Below are 14746 nucleotides of genomic sequence, written 5' to 3'. Positions count from 1 at the left end.
AGGGTGGAAGCAGGAGAACTAGTTAGGAGGATTTTTACAATAATTCAGGCAAGAAATGATAAAAGCTTGGACCAGTGGGAGTGCTGGAGGTGGTAAGAAGTCAGATTCTGGCTATATTTTTAAGGTAGGACCAAAAGGATTTGCTGATAACTGGATGTGGATATAAGAAAAAGAGAGGACTCCACAGATGACAAAGTTTCTGACATAAACAACTAGAAAGATGGAATTGTCATTTATCAAAATAGGAAAAACTGTGGAATGATCACATTTTGGTGGGAGGAGGGGACTCAGGAGTCTTTAGATGATCTTCTCTAATTATCACTTCTCTCTTAGACTTCTGACAGGAAATGAAAAGCAGACAACTCTGCTCTTTTCAAAGGCCTAGAGTTGCTAAGGTACAACTATATGCTTTGAAATCAGATAAGCAGGTTCTATTGAAACCTTGAGAAGCCCAAGCATGAAGGCCATGCCATCTCTTGTGGACACAGGTGACAGAAGTACCTACAAATCAATATAATCTTTGTCAACACTTTCCTGCAGGTAAGTAATATCAAGGCGTGAAGAAAAGGGTAAAGCTACAGATATTATACAGAATAAAAACACAATCAAGGACAGTTTTTATCTTTGGTAGTTTCTATCCCCTGCATTAACAGATTACCAAGTTTAAAAAGTGAAAAGTCAATTTAACTACCTGGTTAAGTAAGAAGCTTTAAGAAGCTAAGAAGTCATCTAATAAGAGCAGTACTATCTTCTGAAATATTTACTGAGAAGTAACACAGGAAGGAGCTACTGTCAGCAAGAGTCATTTAAAATCTCAGCAACTATGACCTAATATTGAGGAGATTTAAAATAAGCATGCAAGTCTTATAATTAATATAAGTAGGAAAGCAGAATAACATTAATAAGCAAATCAAACAAAACAAAATATCTCAAATACTATGCGTATCTAGTTTCTTCAAGTCATTATTCCCAGAGAAATAAACTAACAATATTCCAGAAAGAAATGTGGAGGGGGGGGGGAGATCAGTGAAATTAAATTTAAAGCCAAAAAGTCATCCATTTCTTTTACAGAAAACAATAAATATGATGGTTCCTGACAGGAGTAAGAGAATAGAATCTACAACGTTAAAAACCTTAAAAGATCATATATCCTTTGTTTTAATTGCACTATACTTTAAAAAAAAAGTAATAAAAAAATGCTCAGTTCAGAAAAGGTGAAAATCAACTCTGGTTGAACGGAAACACAGCCAGCCAACAACAGGCCAGCCCTAGTCACTACATGCACTGGAAGGATGCTGGCTCACTGAGATGCTGTCCTTACTATGATTTAGAGTAATATGACTGAATGTTGCTGAATCATAAGCCGTACCACTCTGTTCCCTTACCTGATTATCCTGCAGGATAATGGGCAACCATTAGCACATTCCCACTCCTTAACTGTCACTGGTAAAGTGCCCTAGCAGAACCTAATGGATCCTAACAGAGTACAGATTTAAGAAACAAGTTATTTAAGTGGAAAACTGAAGTGTCTTTCAAAAAATGAGAATCCTCCACCTCATTCTTAAGAGCCAGTTTAGAACAGTAAGGAGTTAATAGAGCAGAAGCCTCCTAGGAGACGTCTCCAAGTGGAATCTCGATGGCTGGACTGCATTAGCTTGAGAAAAGTTCCTTTATCTCATAAGCTTTCTCATTTCTAAAATGAAACCTATTTATTAGGCAGATTAATTGAGGTACTGTATGTAAAACACTTTATACACCATCTGATACATAGCAGTTGAATAAATATAAGGTGTTATTAAAATTAGTAGTAATAATAAATACTCATTTATTCATCCGCAAAGAAAGACTATTTAACCTTAGTAACTTCAAAAGAAAGCTGACTTCACTTATTTTATTACCTTTTAACACCTCCTTAAGAGAAAAAGGTAAATAATAATTATATACTATAATTTATATTTCTTTATAAAATTGTAGACTGTGATAAAAAATCTCCAGATAGTAAAAGGATAAATAAGAGACCATAATCAAAAGCACTTTTTTAAAGAATAACAATGTAAAGACTAAATATACGGTTCCTATGTTTTCAGTACAATATCTCATATAAAATCTTTTCTAACAAGTGAATAAAGATATCTTCATATTGACATAAACGTCTACTTCATGAATAATTCTTCAAAGTCACACACACTGATGAAAATGATAAATGAAATGAAAAAAGGCCTGCCCCCCATAACATAAGCTCCATTAGTACACACTGACCATGTTCTATCTTGTCCACTACGTTATCCTTGGCATACAACAGATTCTCAATAATCTGCTTAATGAATAAGCTACAGATATTCATAATAATAAACACTCAATATACCTAAATTCATAGAAAACCAGTAAGCAACAAAAAAGATTAGCATTCTGTTATTTTATGGGCCCAAAGCTCACTGTTTTAAAAAGTTGGATGCAACTCCTGTAAAATTCGGAGGTCTTTTCAAAAATCAATAAAGTTACAAATACCAATAAGCAGATAACTTTTTACAAAACAGTACAGGAATTCAACTTAAAAAAAATTAGCTATGCAGAAGTCATCAGAAACCAAAATTCAGTAAGCATAAACAGCTTTAAATAGAGCAAATTTGTTACCAAAAATACGAAATGCTATTAAGAGTACATATGAAGAGAGATCCCATCAGAGAAGAGGACCTTCCTTACTTAATACAACTCTCACCTGAATACTACTCTTGGAATGTTTGACTCAATTTTAGATACATCAACATCTGACAGCTGTACAAAAAAATCAAGTTCAAAAAGAAAGCAACAAGAAAGATAACCAGTACAGGAAAAGAAACAATCTTTTCCTGTGAGAATTAAATATAAATAAAAATAAGTTGTAGGGTCCAAATTAAGCAAAAGAGTTATAAAATAGTCGAAGGTGCAGTAAGAATAATTCTTGTAACCCAAGAACCTAATGCAATACCAGTCACACAGTTGGCACTCAATGAACAATTTGGGAGTAAAGAAAGGGAACTACTTTTTTTCTGAGCTCCTATGATAAACGCTTTAAAATTTTGTTATTTATAGATAAAATAAATATTCTCAACTGAGACAAATAACAATAGCAAACAAACAAGCAAAAAAAAACTCCACCAAATTTAAAATTCTTGGGATAAGCTAAATAGTAGATGGCAGGGATATAACATATATTTATTTCATTTTAATAAACTAATGGTAACACAATATTGAATCGTTAACCAATGAGCAGCACCAACTATCTTCTTTCCTCTTCTTTATTCCAAAAACAAAATGAACATTAACTTGACTTACAAGTTAAATACATAACAATACTTTTTTTTTTTTGAGGAAGATTAGCCCTGAGCTAACATCTGCTGCCAATTCTCCTCTTTTTTGCTGAGAAAGTCTGGCCCTGACCTAACACCTGCGTCCATCTTCCTCTACTTTATATGTGGGATGCCTGCGAAAGCATGGCTTAACAAGCGGTGTGTAGGTCCGCACTTGGGATCCAAACTGGTGAACCCCGGGCCACCAAAGCATGCAAACTTAACTGCTGCACCACCAGGCCAGCCCCATAACAGTACTCTTTAATTGCACTTAAGCAATAAAATCAACACTGCTTGCCAATAAAAATATAAAAATAACTCAAAATTTTTAAGAATTGTACTTAAGTTTTTAAAAGATTAGGTGTTTTATACTGATTAATATAGTGGAATCTAAAGGATTATAAACATAGCTTCTAAATCTATGTAAATCACATTAACAAAGGTATCCAAATTCTAGACAGGGAATCATCCATTTTCAGTCCAACCAGGTAAAGCTATCCTTAGGAGACCTCAGGTTTGCTTCTGTAGGACAAAGCTTCTTTTCATTTCATAATTAAATCTGAAATATTTTATGTAAGAATTCACTAAGGAATATTCTAAAGCATGCAATGCCATTTTCAGGGCATGAAATGAAAATGGTTCTGAATTTTAATTCCATATCTTGTTTTACCAGGACACAAAGGAAAATCTGTGACAACAACCGAAGAATTATTTTCCACCTTACTGAAAAGGCAGGTTTTAAAATTAAAAACTATGAACAAATCTATCTACAAAATAATTCATTTTTTATATCAAACAGCTGCAGACCCTGTAATTGAAATAATGTACCTAAGGTTACAAATGAAAAGTGTTAGGTATCATTCTTGAAGTGACAGATTAAGCTCCTAATCCAGTTAAAGTAATAGCCATATTTGTAGTTTAACATAAATTAAGACCTTAATTATATTTGTGACTATTTTAAACAAAATAACAAATTTCTTTGTACCTGGGAATGTAATTTATAGCAAAGCCAGGTTCATTTTCCAAACCAATCTATTTCACGCTGCAGAAGGACTCTGGTATAATGTAATTCTTGCTGTAAAATGTTGAAAGAGTAGATTTGCTAAAAGCACAGAAGATGTTTGAAGATAAATGAAGATGCTATTCATTCAAGGGTAATTTCATCCTAGAACTATATGAAAGATGTTTCGCTCACACAGGGTAGTGTGTGGCCTCAAATTTAAGTGTATTTTCAGCTCAAATACAACATTGCTGGATCGATTATGTTGATACTGTATATCTAATAATGAAGAATTCTAGCCTTTTTCTGTTTAAAAATAGACTGTCATTTTTTTCATCTTACTGCTATGTCTTTATTGTTCTGTTTAACAGCAACAAATTTTGAAATCCTGCTTGCTACTTACTTTTTAGACAGAAAAGTATATGGTTAATAGTCTAACCTGCAATCTCTCAGAACCACAAGAGTGAATTTTTGCTAAGTTAAATAGATACTTATATTAGCAAACCATTACCCAGTATAACCATTTTATATTATTTTACTAAAATTACTAAAATGACAACTCTAACAGACACCTAATTCTATTTAGAATATACTTCATTTTCACAAATCCCGTAAGACCAATTTAAATGTTTTATATACAGCATACCATTTATGTATTGAGGGATTAATATTAATTAATACTGACAATTTTTTTAATCTGCTAAATTCTGTTTGCAATTTAAGTTCACAGTTATCTTTTCTAAAGATCACATTTTACATATTTAAATCATTCCAGATACTATAAGCATGAATCATGAAAATGCTTTAATACTTCTGGTATACAAAAGGTGATGTAATAGAAGACATTCAATCTGAAGAATTTAAATTCAGTGATATTAAGGAAACATCTGCAGCCTCCATTTTGCTCATTTAAAATACCGAAAAGGATTTTCCTAGTCCCCTTACATAATAAATGTTCCCTAAAACTCTCTCTCCTCCTCAGCTTTCCTTTCCTTCTCGTAATCCTGTGAAAGTGAATACAGAAAGACGCCTGATTTTGCACAGGATGATCAAAGTGGGAGAAATGAACAGACTCCAAAAAACTAAAATTTTACATTTTATGAAACTTTAGGAAAGTTGTATCAATTTTTAAAATGTGTTGCATAAAATAGTATTCTATTAATTCTCTAGTAAAATATATCCACTGGTGTCATCCTACTTGCATTTATATCAGGTATAAACTGACACTTAAAAATTGCATACGACCATGAACTACTCGTTTAAAGCAAAAACGTATCTAACCAAACTGAAAATTCAAAATCATTTCCTCTAAACTCCTGCAGGTAAGCTGTCCACTGTGCCCATCTGAATGACATAAATGACACGGCAAGTTTACAGCGGCTGTATTTTCATAATCACAGTTGTTTCTCCACTGCAACAACTGACCTGCAGTCCCAAAGGAGAGAGCTACTCCTCCTTCCTGCTCTTCCCCAATCACTACATTCGGATATTACCATTTAACCGCTAATTAATACGTCCACCTAAAAAGCATCGTTTGCTAAAAGGAAAAAGCAAGGGTCAACTAACTATTTATCAGCAGATCTGATGTTAGTGTTCACGGCCCAGCATTAATGGGGCCTATAAAAATGACGACTTCTTTTAATGATACATTTTCAACAGAAAGAAAATAGTTTTTTTCCTGTCGTCTTCCCTTTCATTTTTAGAGATAAAGTATTTATTCACAAAGGGTAACAAAAAATGACAATATTAAATGGAATAGGATATTCCTCTTAATCTCAGCTTAAATGTTATTCTTACTTGAACTAATTAAATACTGAGTAGGTGAAAAGTAAGATTACTGTTTCATGTAGCATTCTAACAATGATTACCAGTTTGAGACACTCTCTAAAAATGTATTCAATAATTAAGCTTCTACAATATTGAGACTAAGACATATAAAAAAGGAAAACAGATTTCTTTTTAAATTGGCTTTATTTATACTAAACAAAATCCTTTCTAAAACTTCATAGAAAGTAACATTACACTATATAAAGACATTCACAAAATATGTATAAAATCTTTGAAATAAAAATAGGCACTGATTAAGCATTCAAATATCATTTTGTATCTGTACTTATTTCACCTTTTTCAAGAGTCCCATTTATTACCTAAGTTGAGCTTCACAATAACTCATAATATAGGTAAGATTGTCTATCACATTTCAAAGACCTAAAAGCTGAAACATGTTTATCTTTCACATCTTAATGTAATCTATAAATTGTAAGATACAATTTACTAGGACATGTCAGAAATGATGTTTGAATTAAGGGGCCACTGATTTTTGGATGAACATTCAAAGATCTGTATCATTGCACTGAACTGATACGCAGCAAAGTGTTATGAGTGTGGACACTCGACTCAGACTCCCTGGGTTTGCATTCCAGCTCTGCCACACCCTTCTTATGTAAGTTTGGGCCAAGTGCTTAACCATTCTGCCTCAACTTCCTAATCTGTAAAATGGGAATAATCATACTACCTACCTCACAGGGCTGCTGTGCGTGAGGATTATCCACAATACCTGAAATACATAGAACAAGACCTTGCAGATGGAGTAAGTGCTGTGTAAACTGTAACTAGCGTTATTATCGTGGTTCTTACTCCAACATTATCTGCAGAATCGAGATTATAATAGCACCTACCTCATACAGCTGATGTAAGGATTAAATGAGTTAATAAGAATTAGGTGCTCAGTACAGCGATGCACACACAGTGGGCACGCAGCCAATGCCGCTGTTGCCTGTTTACCTCCACAGGCAGTGGGCTCTGACCTTGGGCAGAGCTTTCCTGAGCTTCAGTTTCCACACCTTTAAATGAGGTTAGTAAGACTACCCTACACTCGGATTACGGTAAGGACTGAAGGAGATACTTCACATAAAAGCTCTCAGTAGACTGCCTTATACAATAAAAGCATCCAATAAATATTCACTTTTAAGACAAATCTTATTCAGTATTATTAAAATATTTTGTTTGAATTAAAGCATATAACATTAACATTTTTTAGGTACAGAATTAAGAATGATTACAAAAATTATTAATGCTCACACAAATTCAAATATGTCCAAAAAATTCTTACACCTAACACATATTTTAATTATTCTGGTGTTTTTAGGCATTACAAACCCTCAAGTTTCATTCCTCCTGCTGACATTGATTATATGCACTTCTGTCAAGAATCAGGAGAGAAGGAAATAATAACCAACATTCATTGCATATTTACAATATGCCAGGTACTTATCTAAGTGCTTTATACGTATTAACACTTTCAATCCGTGTAATGCCCAAGAGGAGAGCTTCTACTCTATCTCCATTTTACAGGTGAGGAGATTTGAAACAAAGAGTAATGTTGAAGGTATGCTGTATTTGGAACAGAGAGCAACTGCCCATTTCATTTGTGGAATCTGCTATTAAAAACAGCACATACTCGGGGCTGGCCCCGTGGCCGAGTGGTTACGTTCGCGCGCTCCGCTGCAGGCGGCCCAGTGTTTCGTCGGTTCGAATCCTGGGCGCGGACATGGCACTGCTAGTCAGACCACACTGAGGCAGCGTCCCACATGCCACAACTAGAGGAACCCACAACGAAGAATACACAACTATGTACCGGGGGGCTTTGGGGAGAAAAAGGAAAAAATAAAATCTTTAAAAAAAAAAAAAAACAAAACAGCACATACTGAATCAGTAAAGACATAAACTTCTTGAAGAAAACCAAATAAAACATTTTTTGTGGAAAACTTGTGGAGTTCATATGTATTTGCTCATACTGTATTTCTAGACATGTGTGTCCAATACAAGAGCCACAAGCTACATGTGGCTATTGAGCACTTGAAATGCGGCTTGCACAAATTGAGACGTACTCTAAGTGTAAAAAAAAATCAGATTTTGAACTTAATATAAAAAATGTAAAACAGCCCAGAAATAAATTCTGTATTGATTACATGTTAAAATCATAATATTTGGAAACATTGGGTTAAATAAAATGTATTATTAAAATTAATTTCACCTGTTTCTTTTTACTTTTTTAGTGGTACTACTACAGAATTTTAAACTACATATGCGGCCAACATCATATACATTACGTATCTATTGGACAGTTGTTTTAGATTCAAGGGTGAGTAGAATTATTATCACAGAGAATTCTTATCAAAGTTCTTTTCCCAATCAATACAAGCGTAAGTCCTTCAAAGTGGAATTATTATGGAATGGAAGAGCTCTGTGTTTGTATGTAAAATACTGTGTGTGTGTGTGTGTATATGTGTGTGTACTGCTATATATACATACATATATGCACACACTGCTCATGAGAACCAGAGAAAACACTACACTAATACTTCACCATATTCGACATACAAGATTATTTTATGACCAAACACTTCAGGCAGTATCAATACTTTGTGGACGAGGGAAGGAAAGCAAATCTAAGTGAAAATAACCGCCATGGGGAAAAAATTTATCTTCTTTTAAACTGAAATCATACAGGTTCCTTTAATCAAAAAAGATTTAACCATTTAGTTCCAGGGGTATAATAAATGCCAAGTCTATGTGGTATGATAAATTTTCTGATGGCTTAACTGGTAAACTATTAAAATATCTGATGCTTGATATCTGGTATCTTCTAGAAAATATCCAGTTTATGGATACCTGTCACATTGTTTTGATCAATTTTATATATTTAACTGATTCTTCTGAACGGATGCTGGTCCACTATATAGAAGAAAATTACTCCATAAAGTTTACATCAGATATCTGGAAAAGTCACATTTATAGTCATGGCTACTATCAGCTGTCAAGTCAAAGCATATTGAAGAAGTCCAAGAATTTTTAATATATGCTGGTTAATTTATCATCTAAGTGACATATGTAGGATAACAAACAAATTGAAAAGGTTAAAGTAAAATTCTGCATTTTAAAAGGTTCTTTTTTTCTGGTTTTATTTTTAATTGCAACTATGACTTGAGAAGCTATGGTGAGAAAGCAAATTAATAGGAACCATAAAAAAGAGTTGCTAAATAAAGTACACACACTAAGATTTCTTTTTTCATCTATTTCTGAGATCATTTAAGATGTTAATTTTTTTTCTTAACAGTGATATACTGATGTCTTGCTTTGTACTGAAAACTAGTTAAACCATCTATTCCATGGTTTCTCAACACTGACACTATTTACATTTGGGGCTGGCTAATTCTTTGCTGTGGAGAGACTGTCCTGTGCACTGGGAGACGTTTTAATAGCACCCCCAGTGTCTACGCACTAGATGCCAAAAGCAGTTGTGACAACCCAAAAAGGTCTAACCACCATCAAAAGTCCTCTGTGGGAGAGAAATCTCCCTCAGTTAAGAACCACCGGTCTATTCCTACCAAAATACCTTCCTATTTGGTGAAAATGACTTCAGTACTTCCTAAACTACTCTTCTTTAGTTTTAGGGGTTCTTCATAGGGGATCCCCAAAAAGCTTCCAACAGGGAGATCAGTAAACCTCCTGAAACCATATGCAGAACAGCCTGGATGCGTTTTTATTTGTGTGTGTGCAATGGAACGTTTTCTGGAGAAATGTGCTATAGCTTTCACCAGATCCTGAAACAATTATTCCAAAAATGGCAATAAAAAAAGAGTTAAGAATTAGTATTTCAACTAAAATATTCACTGTGCCCTGAAAATATCTTTTCAAAGATATAAAGATTGAAAATACTATTTTATATGTACACAGCAAATAACTTACTTGTGCTATCAGTAGTCAGGCAAAATTGCTTTTACCACACTTACAAACTCTTCATTCAACAAACATTTACTCAGTACATTCTATATGCTAGGCACAATGTTATTAGTATTTGAAAGCTAAACTTAAATTCCATCTCCCTTACCAAAAAAAAAGATTAATAAATAGCAGTATAAAGTCTGTATTTGTTGCATAATAACCAACTGAGAATTTCTGCTTCTCAAAAGTTAACATAAGAAAGAAAACACACTAGTGATAATACTAGCGCCTAAAGGAAAAATAAAAGTAAATCAATAAAATAAACGTAATTTATATTCTTGGTAAAAGGATATAAAATAAATCTTCTAAAAGAAAGAAACGTAAAGATACTCATAGATACTCACACAAATAAATTATTGTCCAAACACATTTCTTTCCATCTTTTCCCCTTTCCTGCCTTAAGCAAAACAAAAATGTACTGAACGACACACTATGTACCAGACATAGTTATTAAGCCCAGAGGACATAAAGTTGAATAAAAAAATATGAGATGAGGGGCTGGCCCCGTGGCCGAGTGGTTGAGTTCGCGCGCTCCGCTGCAGGCGGCCCAGTGTTTCATTGGTTCGAATCCTGGGCGCGGACATGGCACTGCTCATCAGACCACGCTGAGGCAGCGTCCCACATATCACAACTAGAAGAATCCACAACGAAGAATATACAACTATGTACCGGGGGGCTTTGGGGAGAAAAAGGAAATAATAAAATCTTTAAAAAAAAAAAAAAAATATGAGATGACCAAGTGCCTAGCATCATACCAAGAACACAGCAAAAGCTTACAGTTCCTTTTCTTCCCTTTCTTTCTGTGCTCAAGAAGCGCGCAGTCTCACCTCCAATAAATGTCACATGTCTTAGATTTCTCTTTTAAGTTATCTTTTAGATGCTGCACAATAAAATCCTCTTTATGACTCAAACTAAATAAATAAATATGTAAAATGTTTCAATAATTTTAATTCTATAATCTACATAAACATTTCCTTTTTTTTTTAAAGCCAACAATCCCCATGTATCCTATTCTTCCTACAGTGCAGTTTAAAGTTTATAGGGCCGTTAATCTTTATGGATTACACAACTGTGATATACAACTTGAAGGGCGACTGCATTCAATAAGTGGTTTGGGGATAATAGACACTAATGTAATCAATAAATATAGAAGGAATGGCTAGAGAAGAATATGTCTGCTTCAGGATTACCAAATGGATTAAGGCTAGAACGAGTACAATGAGAGAATGATGCTTAAAAATACGTGGTGAATAAATCTTCACAAATAAGTTAGAAACTAATTCTGTGTCCATAAATGAACATATCACCCCACATAATCAATACCATCATATCTAGCCAAAAGCAAAACAATGACTAAGAAAGAGAATGCACCTAGTGATTTTTATAACAGAATGAACAATGAAAGTTTCTATGTTTATTCCATCTACTGGAAACAATTAACTGAATAATATTACATAATAAAATTATACTTCACAAAGAGACGTTATATTGATAATGTTAAATCACACAGAAAAATTCTAAGCACACTGTATCAGACCATCTGGAGAGGAAAAAAATAATTGCAACTCACAGTGAAAAAGTATTATTAAATTATTCACATATTTACCTGCACAGCAAGAGAAGCTGCATTGTCAGAAAGCAAAATTTGCTCGCCTGGGGAAATACAACAAAAGGTCTGAGTCAAAAGCGCGATTGCTAAACAAGTAAAATACACTTGTAAATTTTTTGTTTTTAAAAACTATTCCTATTTTTCAAAACAAAAGTTATAGCCTTTTGCTAATATAATTATGAAGTTCTATATCAATGTTATTGTGTAATTTTAATTTTAATTAAATTATCATGTTATGTAAATAATGGTGGAAGAAGACTATTTCCTCTAAAACTATTTGATCATTTATCGCATCTTATCAACAATATGTAAGTAAAATGGCTCATTTAAAAACAAATTCATTCTTTTGGTTTTCAAGAAATATTCCTCTTCTTTTCATTAAAATTAAGTAAAACAGTCTCTGCTCAAACCTCTCTAGTTAAAAGTAAAAGCATTCAAAATCCTATCAAACCAGCTTGCAGTTAATATTGCACAGTGTGTCTAGGTCTGTCACACAAAAGAAAGATGACAAGTTCGCTGCAATAAAAATTCCATGCTTAGAAGACTAGGGCTGCTGCCTATTAGTCTTCATTACTTTGCAGTCTTCTGACAACTGTAGCAGGCTGCTGAGCCCCAAATGGGGTCCATAATGTGATCTGATGATATATGAAGAGCTGCTAAAGGGAGCCTGAACCATCCTAGCCTATACATTTTAACAGTTCCTTTTTACTGAGAGCCCACTTTACCACAGGACTTCAAAAATCTGCTGTGTCAGCTATTGGCGCAGTAAATCTGCCAACTGCTCCTGCAACCACATCATTTTGCACTGCCTACAGCAGCCAATATAATGAGTCAATAATAAACTAAGCACCTTATAGGCCATGAATAGTTGGTTTACACTGGCAGACACAAGTTTAGGTAAAATCTGCTAGACAAATTATACAAGGGAATCCCTTCTTTATGCCTTATGTTCTCTTTGCAGTCAGTTATATTATTGAGGGCTTTTTGTGGTAATAAATATGTTTTGATATAAAGCCATTTTTAATTGTGAACAAGTACCTACCTTTTAGTTGCTGATATAAAGTAGCATTTTCAGGCCAAGGTTCTGCAGCTGTGGAAACAAGGTAGTGAAAATGAGGCACATGGGGCAAAAACATATCAATGACCAACCAAATTAATAAGCACATACACATACACATTAATGCCTGGAGCATTTAGAGCCAATAGCCAAGATTACCTGAAATACGGCAACTAATCAACCTACCTTAGATTCTGTGGTAATCTATATAAGGAGGTTAGATAATTTGTTTTAAATGCATGTTTGGTTTACTGTTTGGTGGTGGGTTTGTTTTCGTTATGGGGAGGAGGTGAAGAAGATCTTGCCCAATCAAAAGTGAGAATTTAAGAGCCAGCCCCATGGCCAAGGGGTTAAGTTCAGGCGCTCTGCTTCGGTGGCCTGGGGTTTGCTGGTTCGGATCCTAGGCACAGACCTACACATCACTCATCAGGCCATGCCACGGTGGCATCTCACATAGAACTAGAATGACTTGTATCTAGGATATACAACAATGTACTGGGGCTTTAGAGAGGAAAAAAAAAAAGGAAGATGGCAACAGACGTTAGCTCAAGGCCAATCTTCCTCACCAAAAAAAACAAAAATTACATACTTAAAAAAAAAGGTGAGAATTTAAAAAATAAAACACCCTAAATGCTACTGTTCCTTTAGCCTCCGTCAAACAAAGACATATACAAAATGTTACTCATACATATAAAAAGATACTGAATTTCCATTCACTATAAAAAAAAATAGTGAAACAATATTTATAATATTTTACAGTAAAGTTTTAACAAAGTAAATTTTCAAACAGAGAATACTATATGAAGGAATCAAATGGATCAGGCTGTGCACATTTCCTTATAAGCTGGCAGTATTTAAATATACAGAGGAACCCTGTTGTATTCTAGAACGCTTCAATGCCTTGACCCCACTACCACCACCCCACAAAAACAAAGAGGAGCAGCACAATGAAGCAATAAGTACTTAAAATGTGAAACAAAGCTGGCAAAGCTAATTTTAGGCCTGAAGCCAAGCTTGACCTTGATTCTCAACCTCTCAGCTAGAGAAGACTAGTTACAAAGAGAATATTAGCAACCTACCAGTGCTTGGGAAAAGCACTAGATATGAATTTTGTCTAATCAACTGCACTTAAGAAGCAATGCCTCCACTGAGAATATACAGGGTATCATTTGTTGAATTCTTCTTTGTAAAAGCCACAAAACAGCAGAATCACCAATTCTAACACAGTACTACATTTGCTCTCAGCAAGGGAGTAAATTAAATATATGACATTTGATAATAATTGGTATTATTCTTAAGTTTAAACTAATCCAGTCTCTGTGACACAGCAACAAATTATTTTTTAATATATAATTCTAGCTGATTTTTTAAAAAAGAAATTTATATGTGAAGTATTTTTTTCTTAAGACAGGTATTTAAGATGCACTAAAAGAGTCCTGGGGAGGGGGAACCCCTTAATTTGCTTTTATTTACACTTTAAAATGAAAAGAAAAACATGGTAGTAGTATTATAAATTCTAAATGCTACTTTTGGTTTGGTTTGGGCTACAGAAAATTAAACTCATATTTAGGGACAATACCATGAAATCATAAAGCAAATAATGGATCATACACAGTTTTGTATGCTGTTACCCACGATATTACACATATATGTAAAGGCTACTGAATTTCAACTCATGTACCAAAAAGGCAGTGAAACTAAATATTTATTATATGTTACTGTAAGCTTTTTAACAAAGTAAAATTTCAAAAAGAACCCAATTAACCTGTGTAACGGTTTTTAAAATAAAAGTCATGGAAACAAAAACAAGCTGACATCAGCGAATTACTGAAAAATAACCTTTTAGGATAAACTGTATGGTCAGCACACCCACACCATTTACATCTATATGAGAAACAATGCAACAAGGTTCATTTGTTACAAGACCCTACATCATCAAAGATTCAATTATGTGCATTATATTA

General features: G+C 33.9%; 1 protein-coding gene across 3 annotated transcripts in view; it reads right to left on the bottom strand.

Moving 5' to 3' along the window:
• The window catches only part of MTX2 (metaxin 2), a 58939-nt gene that overhangs the window by 22207 nt on the left and 21986 nt on the right, over positions 1-14746 (bottom strand). For 2 of the 3 annotated variants that reach the window (XM_005601607.4, XM_070241273.1), the window contains exons 2-3: positions 12768-12815; positions 11723-11769 (exon numbers count right to left, since the gene is read on the bottom strand). In XM_005601607.4, the coding sequence (XP_005601664.1) occupies positions 11723-11769; positions 12768-12815 (95 nt within the window). Of the gene's footprint in view, positions 1-6848; positions 6887-11722; positions 11770-12767; positions 12816-14746 lie in introns of all 3 variants that reach the window. The other variant, XM_070241274.1, reaches the window with a different exon arrangement.

This window comes from Equus caballus, chromosome 18 (genome assembly GCF_041296265.1).
Source record: "Equus caballus isolate H_3958 breed thoroughbred chromosome 18, TB-T2T, whole genome shotgun sequence".
NCBI classification, from domain to species: domain Eukaryota; kingdom Metazoa; phylum Chordata; class Mammalia; order Perissodactyla; family Equidae; genus Equus; species Equus caballus.
This window is presented reverse-complemented; position numbering and strand designations above follow the sequence as displayed.